Source organism: Nothobranchius furzeri, chromosome 12 (genome assembly GCF_043380555.1).
Source record: "Nothobranchius furzeri strain GRZ-AD chromosome 12, NfurGRZ-RIMD1, whole genome shotgun sequence".
In the NCBI taxonomy this organism is placed as follows: Eukaryota; Metazoa; Chordata; class Actinopteri; order Cyprinodontiformes; family Nothobranchiidae; genus Nothobranchius; species Nothobranchius furzeri.
Genome location: NC_091752.1, coordinates 7,010,019 through 7,031,052, shown reverse-complemented (window position 1 = coordinate 7,031,052; position 21,034 = coordinate 7,010,019). Strand labels below are relative to the sequence as shown.

The 21,034-nt window shown below is 43.8% G+C and overlaps 1 protein-coding gene across 1 annotated transcript in view; it reads right to left on the bottom strand.

Annotated features, from left to right (window-relative positions):
* Positions 1-1,079: 1,079 nt before the first annotated feature.
* vwc2 (von Willebrand factor C domain containing 2) overlaps positions 1,080-21,034 on the bottom strand; it is a 100,728-nt gene continuing 80,773 nt past the window's right edge. Inside the window, exon 4 of the mRNA XM_054749918.2 lies at positions 1,080-2,283. Coding sequence (XP_054605893.1) covers positions 2,132-2,283 — 152 coding nt within the window. The 3' untranslated portion in view covers positions 1,080-2,131. The remainder of the gene's footprint in view (positions 2,284-21,034) is intronic.

Here is a 21,034-nt window from a genome sequence, read left to right as displayed (position 1 = left end):
ACAGCTCAGATAACATTTTAGTGTCTAAATTCTTGAGCCGAACTGACTCTGGTCCAGCTTTTATTACCAGAGTAAAAAAATCCAGAGGCAACTCTGAACCACCAGTATTCTGGTTTATTATGTGGAGCTTTCAGCTGCTGGAAATGAACCTGCAGCAGGTTACTTCACATCCACCTGAAAGCTCATTAAACATTTACCTGCAGCCTCCACACAAACATATTTAAATGTAAAGATTCAAACCTGGATGACACTGTTAGAGACACAAAACGGAGATTAAAAAGGCACTTTTTCTGTTGTAATTATACAGAGATAGGTAACAAGGAAAAACTGCTAATAAAGTCATGAATTTTTTTTGTTTCAACGAAAATATTTTAATCATGTTATAGATTTTTCCACGATTGTTTTGCTAAATTTTTCTGTTCTAATGTATTTACTACACTTCAAATATCTTGTAGATTTTCCTGTACGATGATGAGTTTTTTTCTCATTTCTAATCAAAACTTGTCAATTGAAAGAAAACAAGGAGATGTGACATTGGTTATGACTTCAGAACATGAACCATCCGCTGTGCTGTTGCGCTGATTTGTGTCGAAGCTGTGCGTCACATTTTTACGATTCCAGGAGCCTCGCCAGAAGACGTGCTTGTGCCCGGATTTATCCTACATCTTGGTCAGAGGCTGATGGATCATCATGTCCTTGAGGTTGTGCCTCCGGGATGTGAGAATAAAGCTGTTGGTTCTTCGGTTGGAAAGCGTGAACCTCAGGAGTTTAATGCCAAGCCGTTCACTAATAGACAGTCCCCAAATCTGATAAAATCAGGAGTTTGATTCAAACCAATAAAGTACTCATTACAGCACTAAACTACAGCACAACTTTTAAGACCCATTTATCAAAATTCAAGATTTTTTAAAGTCTTTTTAGGTTATGATTTTCTAAATTACAAATTCAAAGATTTTAAGAATTTTTAAGGCCCTCCAAAAAGGTCTGTGGTTCATTTTCAGTTTTTTTTTTTTTAGTAATTAATCAACTGGAAATCTGAATGAGACTTTTATTTTGAAAGTTTCCAGATGTTTAACACTGCTTTTGCATTTGACTTCCTGTCTGGACTGATGTGAGCTGTGGAGTTTGACATGTTCTGGAAGTGTAGCGTGTAAATCTGAAGCGTGAGCAACGCGTCCACAACGCGACACTTACGCGTCCGGTGGAAACTCACCCATCCACTACAACAGTGGCTAACTGCTGCACACTACGTTTCACGAATGTTCCGCGACGCTTACGATGGAAAGGCCCAGGAAGACAGAGGCTCCACTTTCACTCAGTGGAGAATGAATGTTAGCACAGATTCACGGCTGCTGTGTGAGATTTGCCACCAGTAGAAGTGGCGACTTGTTTCAAAGACGGAGCAAAGATCAGTAACTCCGTAAAAGTATTGGGTCATTGTAAAAATTTATTTGTGAACATCTTTATTTATTTGTATTTCTGTCAATGTAAAATCCCATCCACAAGTGTACGCTAACATCAATATTCTGTCTCCAACTATAAAAGGAGCATTTACAGAGCACAACTGGATTTATTCCCAACATAAACGTACAGTACCAACAGAAATACTTTCAATTCAAAACACGTTGGAACATTAAAAAATAAGTAAAGCAATTACAGAAACAGTCGAGTCCTTCTTGATTTTCCTTTTTGCTATGAAACGGATCGTCCTAGATCATTCTGGAACAGATGTTGCGTTCTGCACTTTGGTGGTAGAAGAATCTGGCGCCGAGGTTGGGTCAGAAGACACCAGATGCTGAGGTTTCCAGGACAGCCGTGTGTGTTCTTTACATTCTTTTGTTTTACTGGCCTCAGCTCCAACACCTTAGTAAAATACAGATGTTATAAAAATGATCTTCACTAGCTCAACATACCTTTAAATTTCATATATATGTTAATCAATAAATAATTAAATACATAGATAAATATATACTTTCTGTGTTTACATTAAAAGCTTTCACAAACTCTTTTTTCTCAGTCAGACAGACGTGACGGTAGAAACGGTTCACGTGTCGCCATCTGACCCTGATGGAATCAGACAGTCGTGATGTTCGGCATGTGGATCTTTGCAGGTCTGTCGCTCCGTCGGTCTCTAAATATGTTGGCACTCGTTTTTGCTGCAGGTGGCCTGTCGTTCAATCTGCCACGTGCCCTCCTCGTACGTGCAGTAGCAGATTGTGCACTCGTCAATTTTCACCTCTCGGCCGGCTGGGATCACCTCGGTGTCGGCGTAGCAGTTTGGCCCTGTGCAAAAGAAACAGGAAAACCGCGGTGAGCACTGAAATTGGACCGTGTTGTTTCTGAAAATGGAACTTTTGATTTCCTCTGTGTTGTTGGTCTCGTTATTGAGGTCAGCGTATTCCTCAGAGCATCGAAAAGAAACCAAATCCCAAAGTTTTGACATCATCGGGAACATGCTTATGTAAAAAATATTTTACATAAACCATTTTGTCAGGTTCAAAAACATCCGAGCTGTGACATTCACTACATTTGCATTCTAAATTTGTCTACTTTTAAGACTAGGCTTAAAACATTTTTATTCGATAGGGCCTATGCTTAAAATCGGATGTTAGCCTAGATCTGGACAAGTGGGGCAGTAGAGGGAGGTGGAGTGTACAGTCGGTAAAGACGGCTCTCCCTTGCCCTGCCTCCAACATGCCTCCATCTAAAAGGCTAGGTTATCCAGAGTTATCTCTGTAGTTATGCTGCTATAGGCTTAGACTGCTGGAGGATACACTGACCACTTTCCACACTCGACTACCTTCTTCTACAATCTGCTCTTTAACTGTATTATTTTCTGAAATTTCAGCTGTTAACTTTATTTTCTCTCTAAGTGTTTTTCTCCCCAGAAGAAGCTACAACGATGTTCTGCTGAGCTGTGGTGGCCTCATGGAGGGGGCCATCATCTAGCACACTGCTGCTAACCACTAAAACATTCTCCCTCTCCTGATAATAACTTTTTGCTTTCCTTGACATTGGACGTGTTATTGCTAGTTTACCCGTTTAATTATAGATCCACTAGGATAAATACAATAAAGTTTATCTCTCGCCAAATAGAATATTTACTAAGACATCACAATAGAACTGTAGACACATTACTGTGTGTGTGTGTGTGTGTGTGTGTGTGTGTGTGTGTGTGTGTGTGTGTGTGTGTGTGTGTGTGTGTGTCTGCTCTGTCTTCTCCATCCCCAGTGAGTCGTGGAGGATGGCTGCTTATACTGAGCCAGGATTCTCTGGAGGTTTCATCCTGTTAAAAGGGAGTTTTCCTCTCCACTGTCGCTGCATGCTTGCTTGGTATGAGGATTGCTGTATAGTCTCTGACACTAGTCAGTGACTTGATGCAATTTGCTGGGTTCCTTATATAGGATACATTATTTCTGATTGGCTTAATGAACTGTGAATTGGAATGTTTATTATGTGAAGTGCCTTGAGACGACTCTTGTCGTGATTTGGCGCTTTATAAATAAACTTGAATTGAATTGAATTAAATAGATTTTTAGCTACTAAAAATTGATGACAGAAAGATTTATTATTAAAATGCTTTGTGACTTCTGCATTGCAAGCATGCTTCATCGCCTTTTGAGTGATGAGCACTTCTGCACCTTTTAAAGGTCAAATTCACCTGAGCGGTTTTAAAAGGTCAAAACAAGAACGAGAACTAAACTTCTGTGTTTGACACGGTTAAAACGCAACTCCAGTATCAGAAACCATGACAAATATAAGTTTCCTGTTTTTTTACATTTATGTCCAATGACTTCCTGTTTGGACGCCACTCTCCCAAAGTAGCTCTTTTCTACCTTTCTAGCAGCACTGTCTGCCCGTGGTTTGTTCGTGTACAAATCTAACATTTGTGTGCACAATTATGAAAGTAATTTGATTCTTTTCCCTAACAGGCCTGACAATGTGCATTTTAATGGTGGTATATGATGATTATAGTGTGAAAAATGAAATCTTACACCCAGTTGCTTTAAAGGTGCAATATGTAGGAATGATGTAAAAAAAATTACACCCTGTGGTTAAATTTGGTTACTGCAATCACTTTCTCACTCCTGTTCTGTGAGTTTCATGGATCTTGCCAGTTATGGATCCACACCAGAAGATTCAAGATGACCAGCAAAGAAAAGTAATTCACAGTTTGTTGAATAGATAAATAAAGTTCAAGTGAAGGTCCCACTAGCTGTCACACACACATGTGTGTGAAATTTGTTCTCTACATTTGACTCATCCCCTGGGGGAGTGATGAGCTGAAGGCCCAGCCGTGCTCGGGAACCAGTTGGTGGTTTTTATTGTTATATCTGGTGTTAGCACTCCTGGGTGTTTTGCGATAATAATAAGGAATAATTTCCCTCTGGGATTAATAAAGTTCTTTTGAATTTGAATAAGGAGCACTAACAAAAAGAGGGCGTGGCTTCTTAGGCATGCAAGAAATTACTTTTGGGTCGCTCTTGTCGCTGGCTTCAGTTCTTTAGCCATAGTTGAGTTACAAATGCCAGCACTGCAGCGTTAGCTCGCAGGAGACGTGACAACGTCACACTAACTGATGGTAAACAGTAGCTACGTCCCTCCTTTCTGACAACCCCCCAGCTGGCTGAGAATGAAAGATGCTTCTGTCTACCCTTCCTTCCAACATGACTGAGACATTAGACTGTTTGGGGATTCTTACTTTATTTTTATACATTGCATCTTAAAAATTTATACTCTGGATATTTTAGGCTTTAATTCCTCAGAGCACGTCTGTTCTAAAAACTTTCAAGAAACCCCCTGTTGGTGATCAAAGCTTTACTTTGAAACTAGAATAGAGGATGAAAAACGTGATTGTACGTAGATTTTAACGCCTCAAATTAATAAAAAATGGAAACATTGGGAAAACATTTTTTCTTCTGTGGAACATTAAAGGGTTAAATGGCTTTTATCTTTTAGATGTCACGCCTGTACTTTCTGCTCGGCTCAAAAAGCCACCAAGGACACCAATCTATGGCAAAAAGCACAGCGTAAGGACAGATCACACAATTTAAAGCCGTTTCTGTTGTGCTGCTCAAAGGATGCCAATCAGTTTGAAATTCTCCAAGCTCAAAGACTAATCAGCCTTGATGTAGACACAAAATGACTAGAAACAGCTTGGAAGTCCACTACTCTGGTGGGAAAAGGAAATGTTTAGTTTCAAATCTATAAACCTTGAGAATAATGCAAAAATAACAAAGTCACTATTATTATAAATTCCTCACATCTTCTAGATATTTTAACTTTCAGTGTAAAACTGAACTCAGACAAAGAAAACATGAGGAAAACCAAAATAAACTTCCTGACTTGTTGAAACAACCCATCTGGTATTGAGTCTCTCACGTGTCTCTCTACATAATCGTCTGAATTCAGCTACATTGGAGGGTTTTCCTAACCTTGAATTTAAAATGTAAAGGTGGAATGCTTGCTTAGTATGAGGATTGCATCAAGTCACTGACACAAGTCAGTGACTTGATGCAATTTACTGGGATCCTTATATAGGAAACATTTTTCTGATAGGCTTAATGAACTGACCTGTGTTGGCATGTTCGCTATGTGAAGAGCCTTGAGACGACTCTTGTGGTGATTTGGCGCTTTATAAATAAACTTGAATTGAATATGGAACTGTTTAATAAAATGCTATATTTAGAAAGAATAATACCTCAATGGGGAGTTTAGAAGTGTTCAGAATAAATGTACAGTTTTTTTCCTTTAAAAGCTATATTAAAAAAAAAAAGAAAAAATCAAATTTGTGTTTTGTTAGGCACAACACTGGGTTTATGTTTACATCTACCAGCCACTAGAGGGCACCGTTGCGCTAAAACATCCACTCAGCAAGGTGAGGCTGGAACTGTGTAAAAAGGCGGACTCGACAAGTCAAGCTGCTGATTCTGAGCCCAGAAGATGTTGTAACGGTAAATACTGTTGTAAAATAAACTCTTTAGTAGAAATTAGTCGTCATGCTGTATGATTTGTCACGGGACACGGTGCTATCGGGTCACTTTACGTATCAGCAGTGAACCAAAACCTCGATGGCTAGAAAATGTCTTCTGTTGTTGCACTACCACCTCTAAACACTAGATAGCGACAGAGTTTCCGTGTTCCATATTCAACCTTTAAAGAGCAAGTCACCCCAAATCAACTTTTTTTTGCTGATGAACTATATAAACGAGTGTCTAATTGTGCTGCAGACACGTGTAGTCAATAATTTAGCACTTCAGTGTATCTAAGTAAAAATTAAAATATTCTGCCTAAAACTGACAGTGTTGCGCCATCGTCAGGTAAAAACTCTGCACTGTATTTTAATTTAAATCTGCCACCACTGTTGGCTAAGAGGTATGCTATGATGTTAGCTGGTACATTATGATGTCACAATGCCATTGTGAGCCTGTGTGTGTATTTGTTAGCTGCTCTGCCCTCTTGGCCTGCCTGGCAACCGCATTTGTTGCATTTTCCAAACATGAAGTGGGAGTGGAATAAGACTCTGGTAGGGAGTGACTTGTTCTTTAAGTTGGAAATCGAAAAAGATTTCACGTTTTAATTTGTCTCCAACAGCAGCTGAATTACATCCTCCACGGATGGTTCTGTCCATGACAGCAGAGTAGGGGCGCGTGGCTCGTTCCACTACCTGGCGGGGGACCTAGGTGGCCTGTCAGGCTTATAAGCGCTGGGGGACCCTTGAACATGTGTATGATATGTAAAAGCTGGGTCACTAGGGAGTAAAAACCAATACCGATATTTTCCAATATTAAATTTTAAAGCCAATTTTGTTCAGTTATATCAGCAGACCGATATTATCGGACATCCCTACAAGAAATCTAGGCATAGAGTAGCTGAAGCAAAATGATTTAGCTCCACATGTTGGTCTAGCCACGCTCCATAGGAGCCTCACCACGTCTACCATAGGCCTGAGTCGTGTTGTGTTATGCCAATCACAGCGCTCTATTGATTTTGTAGGTAGGATGATGCAACAAAAGAGAACAACTAAGACGGCGTGGGCTCATTTAAAACCGCTTTGGCATCAAATTTGGACTATTTAGGCTTGGGCTTTTCTTTGAGGCAAGAGCAGATGGAGGTACGTAAGTAAGGTAGGTACGTTTATTTAGAAAAAGTATGTTTTTGGGGTGGACTGCCCCATTAACTAACACCCGTAGCGATGAGTACCTCGCGTTGTTCAAGACAGTTCGAAAAACAACCGTAGATCCCGCACTATGTCTGTGATTCGTCAATTGGCCAGAATACAAATTCACACATTCAGGATGGCTTGCCAAGCTAGGGTTCTCCAACATGAACGGCCTGTTTAAGGTCAGAGGCCATGTTCGCCGGCTAGAGGGCAGGAGTCATGGTTCCATCAGGTGATCCAGGTCCTGAGGCAGCCGAGCAGCCCGGCCATCACACCACCACCACCATGTCTGACTGATTGTTTCATGTTAGTTTGACTCCACATGGAACAAAATGCACAAAGTTCTTCCGTTGCCTCTTTGGCAGACAGAATATTTACCCAGAAGCCTTTGGGATCATTGGGATGACTTTTTGGGAAACCCAAGGAGGATCTTTGTATTGATGTTTCGGCTTGTTGGTGTAATGTCTGTCAGCATTAACAGATCTGTGTGCATATCCGTTATGATGTAATGTGGGCGGAGTTTTAAAGTTTATAAATAAACGAGTGCAGCCGTCTCTCGCTCTCTCACTTGTGCATTCAGGAAACGTCTAAATTAAATCACTTTAGTATTTACTTCAATAATTTACTCCGGTTCACTTTGTTAGATTTGTTTTGCTCATTTGAAACATTTAAATGACTAAAATGTTTTTCTAACCAATTAAAATGTTCCGTTTTTCCTGAAGCTTCAAACGGGCTACTGCTTTGCAGGCTCCAGCTACAAGATGTTTAAAAGTCAAAGCACATGTGATGACACCGAGTGTTAGAGGGCAAGGGGAGAGAGAAAATAATGCTCCCTTTCTTGACAAGTTTGGGTGCAAATGTTGCAGATATTTTATGGAAAAAAACAAAACTCAATTTTCTCACTTGAGGGCATAAATTGCGTTTCTGAAGTATCTGCCAACTCGGGTGATGTGAAAATCACAAAACTGCATCACCTCCATTTCAAACGACCCCAAAGGAAAAGAAAGAGCGATGACTTTTACGGAGACGCTAGGTGCCGGTACTCTCCTTTTGTTTCGGTGGCTCTGTCTTACAGATACGGTTATTGAGCTGCCATCATCCTGCTTGAACAGTCACTAGATTCGATAAACTGGCAACAAGGTGTCACGTCCAGAAAGGGTCATTTTAGAACATCACATCATATTGTTCATAAGTAAATGTAATATTTAAGCTTTAAAGCAACAATATTTACCCCTTCTACAAAGGCCTGTGCAGCTCTACTGCAGCCATTTCTCATTTCCATAACAACCCTGTTGAGCTGAGTAGGTAGATCGGGTGGACTATGATCTGGGGTTAGAGCTAAAAAGCAATCACGTATTCCGTTTCCGATGTGAATAACGAGACCTGTCACCCAACAACTGGTTGTTGGTTCGTCGGCGTTGTCTATTACACTTGCCTCCCTTTTTATTGGATAACTCCAAAGGTCAAAGTTCAATACAGAGAGCATCGACTGGTTGTTACATCAACACACATCATTTCCCGTCCTGTTCCCCTTATAAATAAAAGCATCTATACAATATACAATGTATACAAATATACACATTAACAGTGCATCAGAGCACAAAACTCAACACTCCCACTTGCTCGGTGGATGTTTATATTCTTAGCACATTAGTTTCCAAACAACAAAGCATTAAACATTGTCAGCTTTGATGCTGTAGCAGGTTTAGTCATGATGTCTGCGACCATTTCTTCTGTTGGGCAATAGATTATGTCAACCTTCCCTTCTTGGAGAGGTTTTCTTACAAAATGATATTTGATATCGATGTGTTTGCATCTCTGTCTTTGAACAGGATTCTTTGCTAGTGTCATAGTACCTTGATTGTCCTCATGTATTACAGGTGAGATGTATGCATACTTATCCATGTGATCAAGAAGTTGTCTGAGATACAAACATTCTTGGACAGTTGCTGCTAGCGCCATGTGCTCTGCTTCACATGTACAGTAGATAATGCTACAGTAGGTTGTCTTTTGGACTTCCAGGATATTAATGGTCCAGTTTCGGTTAAACTAATGCAGTATCCTGTAGTCCTCCAGCGGTCGTTAACATCGGATGCCCAATCCGCATCACTATATGCATGCAGCACTAGTTGTTTTTCCTCACATTTCTGGTAAAGTAGTGCATTGTCTATAGTGCCATCTGAGTGCATGTTTGACCGCAGCCCAGTGTTGCTCCGTGGGTTCTGAGAAATGTCGTGAAAGCCTGCTCACTACATGTGTTATATCGGGTCTTGTGCAAATGGATAAATATATCAAACTTCCCACTGCTTCTCTGTACTTCCTGATGTCCTGTAGTTTGGTGGTATTACCATCCGTCTCTGCCCCTGTTCACATGGAGTACTCCTCGGTTTGCAGTCTCTCGTGTCAAACCTCTCCAGTATCCCTTCTACGTACTGCGATTGTGACATCTTGACATAGTTGTCTCTGTGTTCGATGTCTATACCAAGGAAATGCTGGATCTGTCCTAGATCTTTCATCCTGAACTTAGCTGCCGGTATTGTTTTTGTCTGATTCAGTTTGTTAATGTTTGATGCTGCAATGATGAAATCATCCACCCATACCAAAATAATAATCTTATCAGAGTCGTTCATTTTTGTGTAAAAACAATGATCAATCGGATTCTGATTAAAACTGTTTTCACGTAGATAATCATGTAGAAGGTTATACCTGTTTCTCCCTGCTTGTTCAAGGCCATATATGGATTTGTTTAGTCTGCAAACTGTGACTGTTTCTCGTATCCCTTTGGTTGATCCATATAAATTTCATGGTCTATCGGGGCGTGTAAGTAGGCGGTTTTAACATCCATGTGATGCAATAACAGACCTTCATGTTCTGCTTTTTGCATTAGGATCCTTACACTTGTTAAGTGGTCAGTAGGTGAGAAAGCTTCGCTGTAGCTTTCTCCCTTTCTCTGGCTGAAACCTTTAGCTACGTATCTAGCTTTGAACTTGTCAGTTCCATCTACATTTTGTCATGTTCTGTGTCCCTTTGTTCCCCAGCCCCTCCAGTTCCCACTCCAGGATTCCCTTTTGTGTTCTCTTAGCGCCCTCATGTGTCCTTTGTCTGCATCTCGGTTATGTGTCTTCTGTTTGTAGGCCTTTTTATCATTCCCTCTAGGTTTCCCCCCTCTTAGCCACGCCCCTGTAGTTTCCTTCTGTAGTGTTTTCCTTTAGTGTCAGCTTCTCCTTAGTATATTAGTTATGGTTCATGCCTTCTGGTCTTTTGTTTTTCTCTTAGGTCATTTTTCCTTTGTTACAGCCTTTCATTATTTAGTGTGTTTTTTCCCACCAGTGTTTTCTTCCTCCTCCCTGAGTTAGTAATTGTGTTCACCTGGTCCCTCTCCCCACACACCTGCAATTCATCTCCCTCTCATCCTCCCAGTCTATTTCAGCCCTGTCTTGTCACACTGTGTTTGTTGGTTCATTGTCGTATGTGTCTGCGTTGTTCGTTCCCCTCTCGAGTTTCCCGAGTCTGTGCTCATGTGTGAGCTTTTGTTTGTTTTTGAGTTTTCAGTGAGTTTTTGAAAGTTAATCTTAGTTTCTGCCTTTGGATTTTGGCACATCCTCCTTAAAATAAAGGAATGTATTTTGTTTAACCACTCCTGCCTCGAGTCGTTCTGGGGATTCTGCATCTTGGGTCCAACCCTCCTGCTCTCAACGTGATGCATTTTTCTTAACAACATACACCCATTTACCCCCCACTGTCTTTTTATCATCAGGTAGATTCATCAGGGTAAACGTGTTATTCACTGTTAATGATTCCATTTCCTCATTCATTGCAGTTTTCCACTCCTTTGACTCTGGTGACTGTATTGCCTCCTTGTAGGTCAGAGGTACATCAGTCATCAGTCTGTAACAATAATCCAGGTTGCACAGGATTTGATCATCATCATCCTTTGTTTTGTAGTTTGTTTCGTAATCCTCCAAATATTCTGGGTTTTCTCCTGCTGGCATAGCGCTTTACGCCCGTCATCAGCTGCCTCTCTCATGACCAGTGACAAACATTTGTCGTTGAGGAATTGAATGAGCGCTGCGTATGCTTCTGCGTTCTTTGACTCATCTTCTTCGTCCTCATCCCCATCGTCTTTCGGTTTTAATATGACCTCTTTCAAGCCTTGCGGCCGTAAGTCTCCGAGAAACTTAATTTCCCACACTTCATATTTCTCCTCATTCCCGTCAAACAGTAATCTTGACCAGCTGGTAATGGCGTCCGCTGTCCCCCCGACTCATGGCGTTCGACACTCGTCTCAGCACTGCTGGACTCGCCGGACTTGCTGTTAGTCGGTTCCGTGTTCCGGAGACGTTCTTTCACACACAGACGTCAACAGCTGCCTTGATTAGGCTGTTGCTTTGTGATGCTTTGGCTTTTCCCGGGAAACGCCGTTCACTCTGGATCTTTGTGGCGCAGCGACACGCCCCTGGGCCCATAACCTGTTGAGCTGAGTAGGTAGATCCAGTGGACGTTGACCTGGGGTTAGAGCTAAAAAGCAATCACGTATTCCGTTTCCGATGCGAGTAAAGAGACCTGTCACCCACAACTGGCATTGTGTATTACACTTGCCTCCCTTTTTATTGGATAACTCCAAAGGTCAAAGTTCAATACAGAGAGCATCGTTACAACAACACACCTCATTTCCTGTCCTGTTCCCCTTATAAGTAAAAGCATCTATACAATATACACATAAACTAGCATTTTAACAGCTGGCTACCTCCATCATGAGTGCCTGGGTACGTTGTCTATGATGCACGGCACAAGCGCATCACCAACAGATTAAATGCTGTTTTCATATTTAGGAGAGAGGTAGCCTTTGGGACTTGGCCAGGGCATACCCAGCTTCTGCTGATGCTGCAGCAAAGCCTGCTTGTTGCTGAGACTGAAGGGTGTTTCAACATTTTGACAACGCCTGATGGCTGAGCTTGGCAGGAGCCGACTCTCAGCCAGGTCCATCCAAGGTTGAGCCAATGAGGCAACAGGTCCAGGAGGGAAGTCAACACATCCTTATCTTCCAAGGTGTTCCCATGGCAAAAAGGGTTCATGACCTGTTGTCAGTTCAGGATCTCCTCACAACAGGATGTATCCAGAAATTAGGTCGCTTATTTCAATGTAGTTGGCTTTCCATGACAACAGTAAGAGTGGCTCTAGTGGTGCGGTTGTCATGGCACCAGCCACACTTGTAGCACAAGGTGACCTGTAAACAGTAAGATCTGATCTGTATGCCACACAAACACAACACATCACAGTGACAGTGACGAAGTTGGACATTCGGCTCAGTTTCTGGCCTTTTTTCTCTCTCTGAACCCCCAAAGAGCAGCCGGCAGAAAACAACCAGCGACTCCACCCCCTAGCTAATCAGTGACTGATTACCTAGGGGGTGGAGTCAGCACGCTAACACAAAGCAGGTGCTGAAAAGTTGGATGAAGTTGCCAAACCGTGCTCTAGGAAAAGGCAGTGAAACTGGATGGCACCTATTCGAGTCGTGTTAAGTGAGATAATCCTGAAAAACCCCTTTAGAGTCAACACTGATGTGGTTGCAAGCATATGGAGCCAGACTTAAAGTCCCGCCTACTGGGGAAATCTCCCATTTATTTACCTGAAGTGGTCGGGACTTAGATTGTATACCACAGACAGCCACAAGGGGACATTTTTGTTTTTTTCAGCTTCAAGTTCCCTTTATCTGTCTAGTTATTATACTCTGCTTTTTAAACCCACTCAGGTAATGTCACATCCTTCTTTCAGGTTTCATAGATCCAGTCTACAGATCTATCTAGAAGGCCGAGGGCAGCAGCGTCGCTCGACCACGGTTTTCTGGCTGAAAGCACACGCCGGCCTCCGTTAGCTTCGGTTAGCTCATCTCAGAGTTTGATGGGTGTCAGCCATCTGCCCCCACCTTTACAGCCTGCTCTCAGCTCCATTTTTGTAGTTTACAGGAGTGACGAGCGGTTAAGATGGTGGTGATGGGAATCGCCCACTGGGCTTCAATTCAGCTCTTCAGAAACTTACGAGTGACGACACGGATATTTACAGTCTATGGTTTCAATGCCAAGCCCTGGCAGGCCACATGTTACATTATCCTTGAGTCCCTCACTTCTCCTCAAGAGATGGAGCAAATGCAGACAGTAATTACCCCTAGTGGATCACGGAAGTATCACTACGTAATATTATTTACACCTCAGCTTCCACAAAGATTTGTCACTTCCTTCTTTTCTTAGTTGATCATCCTTAGCTCAAGTGTCTGCTAAAAATAGTTTCTCCTTGGCCCTCATCACCTTGTCCTTCAGATTGCTGAAGATCTCTTAACTTCCATCGGGGAAGGGTTTCATTTTGGATTTATTGGAATTAAATTAAAAAAAACTCTTAATGATCAGTCATATTTTTGCATATAGTCTAAGCAGAAGCTCCAGCTTTAGGAATGCACATTAGAGGAACTCAGTTACTCTCTTTGGTCAGTCAGCCGAAGTCGACTTCTTACAGAAAACAGCATCCATGACCTCGAGGTTGAGCCGGGCATGAAACAAAACTGTTTAAGCAGACGCTTTAATAAAGTTTTGAAGTGCGCCCCAGGAACTCTCATTTCTTTTCCTCTTTAGCAGGAAATGGGGTCTTGCTAATGGAAGTTTGAAGTTGGTAGCAGTCGTATCAACTGGCCAAGACAAATGCAAAACAATGGGAGTGCCGCTGGACCCCAGCCTGGTGTGGTGCTTCTTCCATCTTAGAAATTAGGGACAAAAACTCAGCTTTCCAAGTCAGCAGCCGCGGAACGCGTCCTGCTTGGAACACCGACTGCATGTGATTCAGAGATTTTGTGGAGTGAAGTGTCTTTGACCAGTGGCGAGGAAATAAGCGTTCATGAATCATCCATTATCTCTTGAGCCGTATGGCAAAATATTAACACAGCAGGAATTGCTTTCACAGCATCAGGTAGAGCATAACAATGCTGTACCTGTTTCCCGTGCAGTAACAATGTCCTGAGCCACTCTGTCGCATAATTAAGATGCTGATAAACGGGGAGTCTTTTAGCTGCAGCCAGTGCGTTTCATTGGACAGCAGCACCCAGAAGCAGCGCACTGGAACATCAATCAATGTGAACAGTTTGCCAAACGCCGTCAAAATGTCAACCCCAACGCATTTATAAGTCTTCAAATGAACACGCACACTGCTTATCTGAATAACAACTCATCCTGTGGCCTAGGCTGCTGTCGCTACTGATTCGTCATCATTAGCAGCGTTTAGAACGGAGCTCCCAATGAAAGATGCACGTGTCAGGAGATGCTCGGGAAGAGAAACGCAGCCTTATCGTTCTTTAGATAAACACTTTGTTCTAGAGCGGGGATTAAAACACAGCCTGTCACCCAGTCAATTACGTGATGCTTATTTGTGTTAATTAATGCATGGCGTCACTGTGGTTACTGTCACCCCATTATTCCACCACTCATCTCACACCCACCGTATTTGTCATGGCTTCATTAATATGATATATCTCTATTCCACATCCCTCTGTGCCCCTGCCTCCATGCGCTGCTGCAGAAGAAGGATTTTTATAGGCGCGCGAGGCATCCCAAGAGCTTTTCAACAGCACCCGGAGAGGCAGACACAAATGGACTGTGCATGTGATGAACAGTTGGACTCAACCTGTCACTGCAGCAAGTTAGGAGTTGGTACAGGATGTGTGTGAAACAGAAAGCCATCAGCAGCTGTGGCTTTTGGCTCTCAAGCAACGTCCTGATCGCCACAAGCTCTGAAGAGCTGGACCAGGAGGTAAAAAACACACAAACCACTCGTCTTAATCGATTCCTAGCATTCATTTCACATGTAAACACTGTATATAAAACACCATGTACTGCTGCAGGACTGGGTGCGGAAACAAATCTTGCATTTCATCCATTTGCAACTTAAAGCAAAGGCTTGGGTACGACAAGAGAAGATCAGAGAAAGACGAATGCAGAAGCTGTCCATCATCAGAAGGAAGAAGGATAAAGCCTGGTGCTGTGTACCGCCACAGGTGAGACAGAAGGGAGAAACTAGTGAAGGAGCATCAGCTGGGTAGACAACATCACCAGCTGGACAGAGGGATGAGTCTAACAAGCAGAAGAGGATGCACGACGATGCCAACGGCTGCAGGGCTACCGAGACACCTGCCCTGCGGGGGCAGAGAGTCAAGGAGCTTTTCTGGATTTACCAGTATGTGGCGCCGAGGGCACTTGTCAGGATGACCCTCATGCGCTCCGAGGAAATAGTAATACTGAGGAGGTCGATGTCCAGTGAGGACCCAAGTGTATTTTCTTTACATTTTGCAAAATTAAAATCTAGGCAGCACAAATTCATGCCTGCCGCTCCATCCATCACCCTTCCAACAAACACAGAGCTGTACTTATAACAGGTGTGACTAACTGGACCAATCCTAAAACCAGACACAGGTAAATACAAAAATACAATCCTTCCATATTCTTAAATTATACTTAAATCCTCATCTCTAAGATGTCTTTAAATAATTACAATACAAAAATAGAAACATCTTTAATTAATCCTAAAAACATTCAGTGAAACTAATCTGCCTTCCTAGAGCAATTTCACAGGTCACCCCTCCCATTCCTCCTGAATGGAATGCTCCGGAACCTTCTTTAGGTGCTCCAGCTCCCCGGGGACTCTTTTAGCTGGAACACCTCCAGAAGCACAAACAGGTAAGCTTGGTTTATGCTTGACGCATTCACTAAGTAGAAACACTCAATCATTTACCACCTTAAATCCTCAATATTCATACCAACTCTTCTGCTTACAGATCCAAACGCTTCACCCTTTTTAAATAAACATTAAAACTATTGTTATTGAGCCTGGTCTCATTTATCCTACAACCATAGCAACAGCCTGTGTAATGGACTTGCTACATTACACAGTAATAAAAAACTCCTCTCAGGGATGCTCGGTGTCTGACATGAAATCTGTGAAAAGTTCAATCTCAAGGAGATGTCTCCAGATACGAAGAGCCTCTCAACGGCATCACCTAAAGCCTCGTTCACACCAATTGCAGAACCGATGCGATCCGGACAAGTCCAGTCAGCGCATTCACACCTGCGGCGGTGCGGATCCAGGTGTGGAGCTCTGGAAAGTTTCCAAATGGAGTCTATTTATCCGGACGCCGCATGCGAATTTTCACAAAGTTAAAGAAATTACACAAGCCAGACAGGAAGTGATGTGTAGAATAGCGAGGTGCATCTGCGATTTTTCAAAATAAAACCTGTGATGCATTACTTCTTGCAGCTTTTGTTAATGGTGGGGGTGTCTACTCGCAGCATATGACAGTTCAACAAGACAAGTGTGGCTTTTGTAACTTAGATCCTTTCAGTATAAGTGTATCATGAGAACTCACAAGCAAATATCTGAACGCATTGTCACACGAACTGCAGTCGGTGTGACTGGCAGTTCGTAGCCGTAAAGAGTCCAGACCACATCTGTTCGGTCTCGGTGGAAACAAGGGGTCAGGGGCCCAATCCTTCAGAGGGCGTAACAGTAGGCTTAAGCCACAGTCTGGTGCAAGTTCAACACAACAGGTAAACGAAATAAATATCAATGATGTTTGATGTTTCTCCCAGAAACACATTTGGAAAAAAAATGGCCATTCTACTGGAATGAATCTGAATAAGTTTAGTCACCGAACATGGCAAAGCTGTGATCTAGATCAGGGAAAGTAATCCAGGCCTCGAGGGCCGGTGTACAGCACGTTTTAGTGGTTTCTCTGCTCCAACACACTTGATTCAGCGGCTGAATCACCTGCAGCAGCTCATCAGGCTCTGCAGAAGTCTGTTAATTACCTGCTGATTGAAATCAGGTGTGTTGAAGCAGGTTAAAACCAAAATGTGCTGGACATTGGCCCTCGAGGCCCAGAATTGAATAGCTCTAACCCACCTGAACTCAGCCTAGTGTGTACTAATGCTGTTTTTTTAGGTTGTGTGTGTGTGTGTGTGTGTGTGGGGGGGGGGGGGGTATGGGTTGTATTGGGTCATCTTAATCTGCATTTTAAGCTGCACTTTCTTTTGTACGACAAGTGCAATACAGATAAAGTTTGATTGATAGATTGAGCCCTGGTGTAATGGCTGCAGGTAAAGCAAACATCTGCAATATTAAACATGTAAAATCATATTTGTCGTCTGTCCAGATGGTTCCTCGTTACATAAACAGAAACTTAACTATCCAACAGGAGGAGTACCTAGGACCCTTTGTGTAATTAGTTCTCAGTCACTCTAATTAGGTTGATCTCTAGACTGATCATGGTGGTAGATCACGGCCGTAGATCATGGTGGTGGATCACAGTGGTAGATCACGTGGTAGGTCACAGTGGTAGATCATGGTGGTAGGTCACAGTGGTAGATCACGGTGGTAGATCACGGCGGTAGATCATGGTGGTGGATCACAGTGGTATATCATGGTGGTAGGTCACAGTGGTAGATCAAGGTGGTAGATCACGGTGGTAGATCACGGCGGTAGATCACGGCAATAGATCATGGTGGTAGATCACAGCCGTAGATCACGGTGGTATATTATGGTGGTAGATCACAGTGGTAGATCATGGCAGTAGATCACGGTGGTAGACCATGGCTGTAGATTATGGTGGTACATTACGGCGGTAGATCATGGTGGTAGATCATGGCCATAGATCATGGTGGTATATTACGGTGGTAGATCATGGTGGTTGATCACGGTGGTAGATCATGGTGGTAGATCATGGCCATAGATCATGGTGGTATATTGCGGCGGTAGATCATGGTGGTAGATCATGGCTGTAGATCATGGCGGTAGATCACGGTGGTAGATCATGGCCGTAGATCATGGTGGTACATTACGGCGGTAAATCACGGTGGTAGATCATGGTGGTAGTTCATGGCGGTAGATCACGGTGGTAGATCATGGCCGTACATCATGGTGGTAGATCATGGCCGTAGATCATGGTGGTACATCACGGCGGTAGATCACAGTGGTAGATAATGGCAATAGATCATGGTGGTAGATCATGGCCGTAGATCATGGTGGTATATTATGACAGTCGATCACGGCGGTAGATCACGGTGGTAGATCATGGCGGTAGATCCCGGTGGTAGATCATGGCCGTAGATCATGGTGGTAGATCACTGTGGTAGATCATGGCGGTAGATCACGGCAGTAGATCCCAGTAGTAGATCACGGCGGTAGATCCCGGTGGGAGATCATGGTGGTAGATCATGGCTGTAGATCATGGTGGTAGATCACAGTGGTAGATCCCGGCGGTAGATCATGGCGGTAGATCACAGTGGTAGATCACTGTGGTAGATCATGGTGGTAGATCACGGCGGTAGATCATGGTTGTAGATCATGGCCGTAGATCATGGCCGTAGATTATGGCGGTAGATCACGGTGGTAGATCGTGGCCATAGATCATGGTGGTACATTGCGGCAGTAGATCACGGCGGTAGATCACAGTGGTAGATCACAGTGGTAGATCATGGTGGTGGATCATGGCCGTAGATCATTTTGGTATATTGTGGCGGTAGATCACGGCGGTAGATCACTGTGGTAGATCATGGTGGTAGATCACGGCAGCAGATCCCAGTGGTAGATCATGGCTGTAGATCATGGCGGTAGATCACGGTGGTAGGTCCCGGCAGTAGATCATGGTGGTAGATCACAGTGGTAGATCACGGTGGTGGATCATGGTGGTAGATCTCGGTGGTAGATCATGGTGGTAGATCATGGCCGAAGATCATGGCCGTAGATCATGGCCGTAGATCATAGTGGTAGATCATGTCCGTAGACCATGGTGGTACAGTACGGTGGTAGATCACGGTGGTAGATAATGGCGGTAGATCACGGCGGTAGATCACGGTGGTAGATCACAGCGGTAGATCATGTTGGTAGATCATGGCCGTAGATAATGGTGGTATATTACGGCGGTAGATCATAGTGGTAGATCCCGGCGGTAGATCGTGATGGTAGATCATGGCCGTAGATCATGGCCGTAGATTACTGGGGTAGATCATGGCGGTAGATCCCGGTGGTAGATCCCGGCGGTAGATCCCAGTGGTAGATCATGGCTGTAGATCATGGTGGTAGATCACAGTGGTAGATCCCGGCGGTAGATCATGGCGGTAGATCACAGTGTTATATCACGGCAGTAGATCATGGTGGTAGATTGTGGCCGTTGATCATGGTGGTATATTACGGCAGTAGATCACGGTGGTAGATCATGGCGGTAGATCACGGCCATATATCATGGTGGTAGATCATGGCCGTAGATCATGGTGGTAGATCATGGCCGTAGATCATGGTGGTACATTTTGGCGGTAGATTACGGTGATAGATCATGGCGATAGATCACAGCGGTAGATCGCGGTGGTAGATCACAGCAGTAGATCATGGTGATGGATCATGGTGGTGTATTACAGCGGTAGATCACGGTGGTAGATCATGGTGGTAGGTCACGGCGGTAGATCATGGAGGTAGTTCATGGCTGTAGATCATGGCAGAAGATCACGGCGGTAGGTCACGGCAGTAGATCATGGCGGTAGATCACAGTGGTAGATCACGGTGGTAGATCATGGTGGTATATTACGGCGGTAGATCCCAGCAGTAGATAATGGTGGTAGATCACAGTGGTAGATCACGGCAGTAGATCACGGTGGTGGATTATGGCCGTTGATCATGGTGGTATATTACGGCGGTAGATCACGGTGGTAGATCATGGCGGTAGATCACGGCGGTAGATCATGGTGGTAGATAATGACTGTAGATCATGGTGGTAGATCACGTTGGTAGATCATGGTGGTAGATCACGGCGGTAGATTACGGCGGTAGGTCATGGTAGTAGATCATGGTGGTAGATCACGGCAGTAGGTCACAGCAACAGATCATGGTGGTAGATCACGGTAGTAGATCACGGTGGTAGATCATGGTGGTAAATCATGGCAGTAGATCATGGCGGTAGATCACGGTGGTATATTACAGTGGTAGATCACGGTGGTAGGTCATGGTGGTAGATCACGACGGTAGATCACAACAATAGATCATGGTGGTAGATCACGGTGATAGATCACGGTGGTAGATCACGGTGGTAGATCCTGGTGGTAGATCATGGTGGTAGATCATGGCAGTAGATCATGGCGGTAGATCACGGTGGTATATTACAGTGGTAGATCACGGTGGTAGGTCATGGTGGTAGATCACGGCAGTAGGTCACAGCAACAGATCATGGTGGTAGATCACGGTAGTAGATCACGGTGGTAGATCATGGTGGTAAATCATGGCAGTAGATCATGGCGGTAGATCACGGTGGTATATTACAGTGGTAGATCACGGTGGTAGGTCATGGTGGTAGATCACGACGGTAGATCACAACAATAGATCATGGTGGTAGATCACGGTGATAGATCACGGTGGTAGATCACGGTGGTGGATCCTGGTGGTAGATCATGGTGGTAGATCATGGCAGTAGATCATGGCGGTAGATCACGGTGGTATATTACAGTGGTAGATCACGGTGGTAGGTCATGGTGGTAGATCATGGTGGTAGATCACGGCGGTAGATCACAGCAATAGATCATGGTGGTAGATCACGGCGGTAGATCACAGTGGTAGATCCTGGTGGTAGATCATGGTGGTAGATCACGGCGGTAGATCACGGTGGTAGATCATGGAGGTAGATCATGGCCGTTGATCATGGTGGTAGATCACGGCGGTAGATCACGGTGGTAGATCATGGCGGTAGATCATGGCCGTTGATCATGGTGGTAGATCACGGCGATAGATCACGGTGGTATGTTACAGTGGTAGATCACGGCGGTAGCGCTGCAGCAAACAAGAGCATCACCA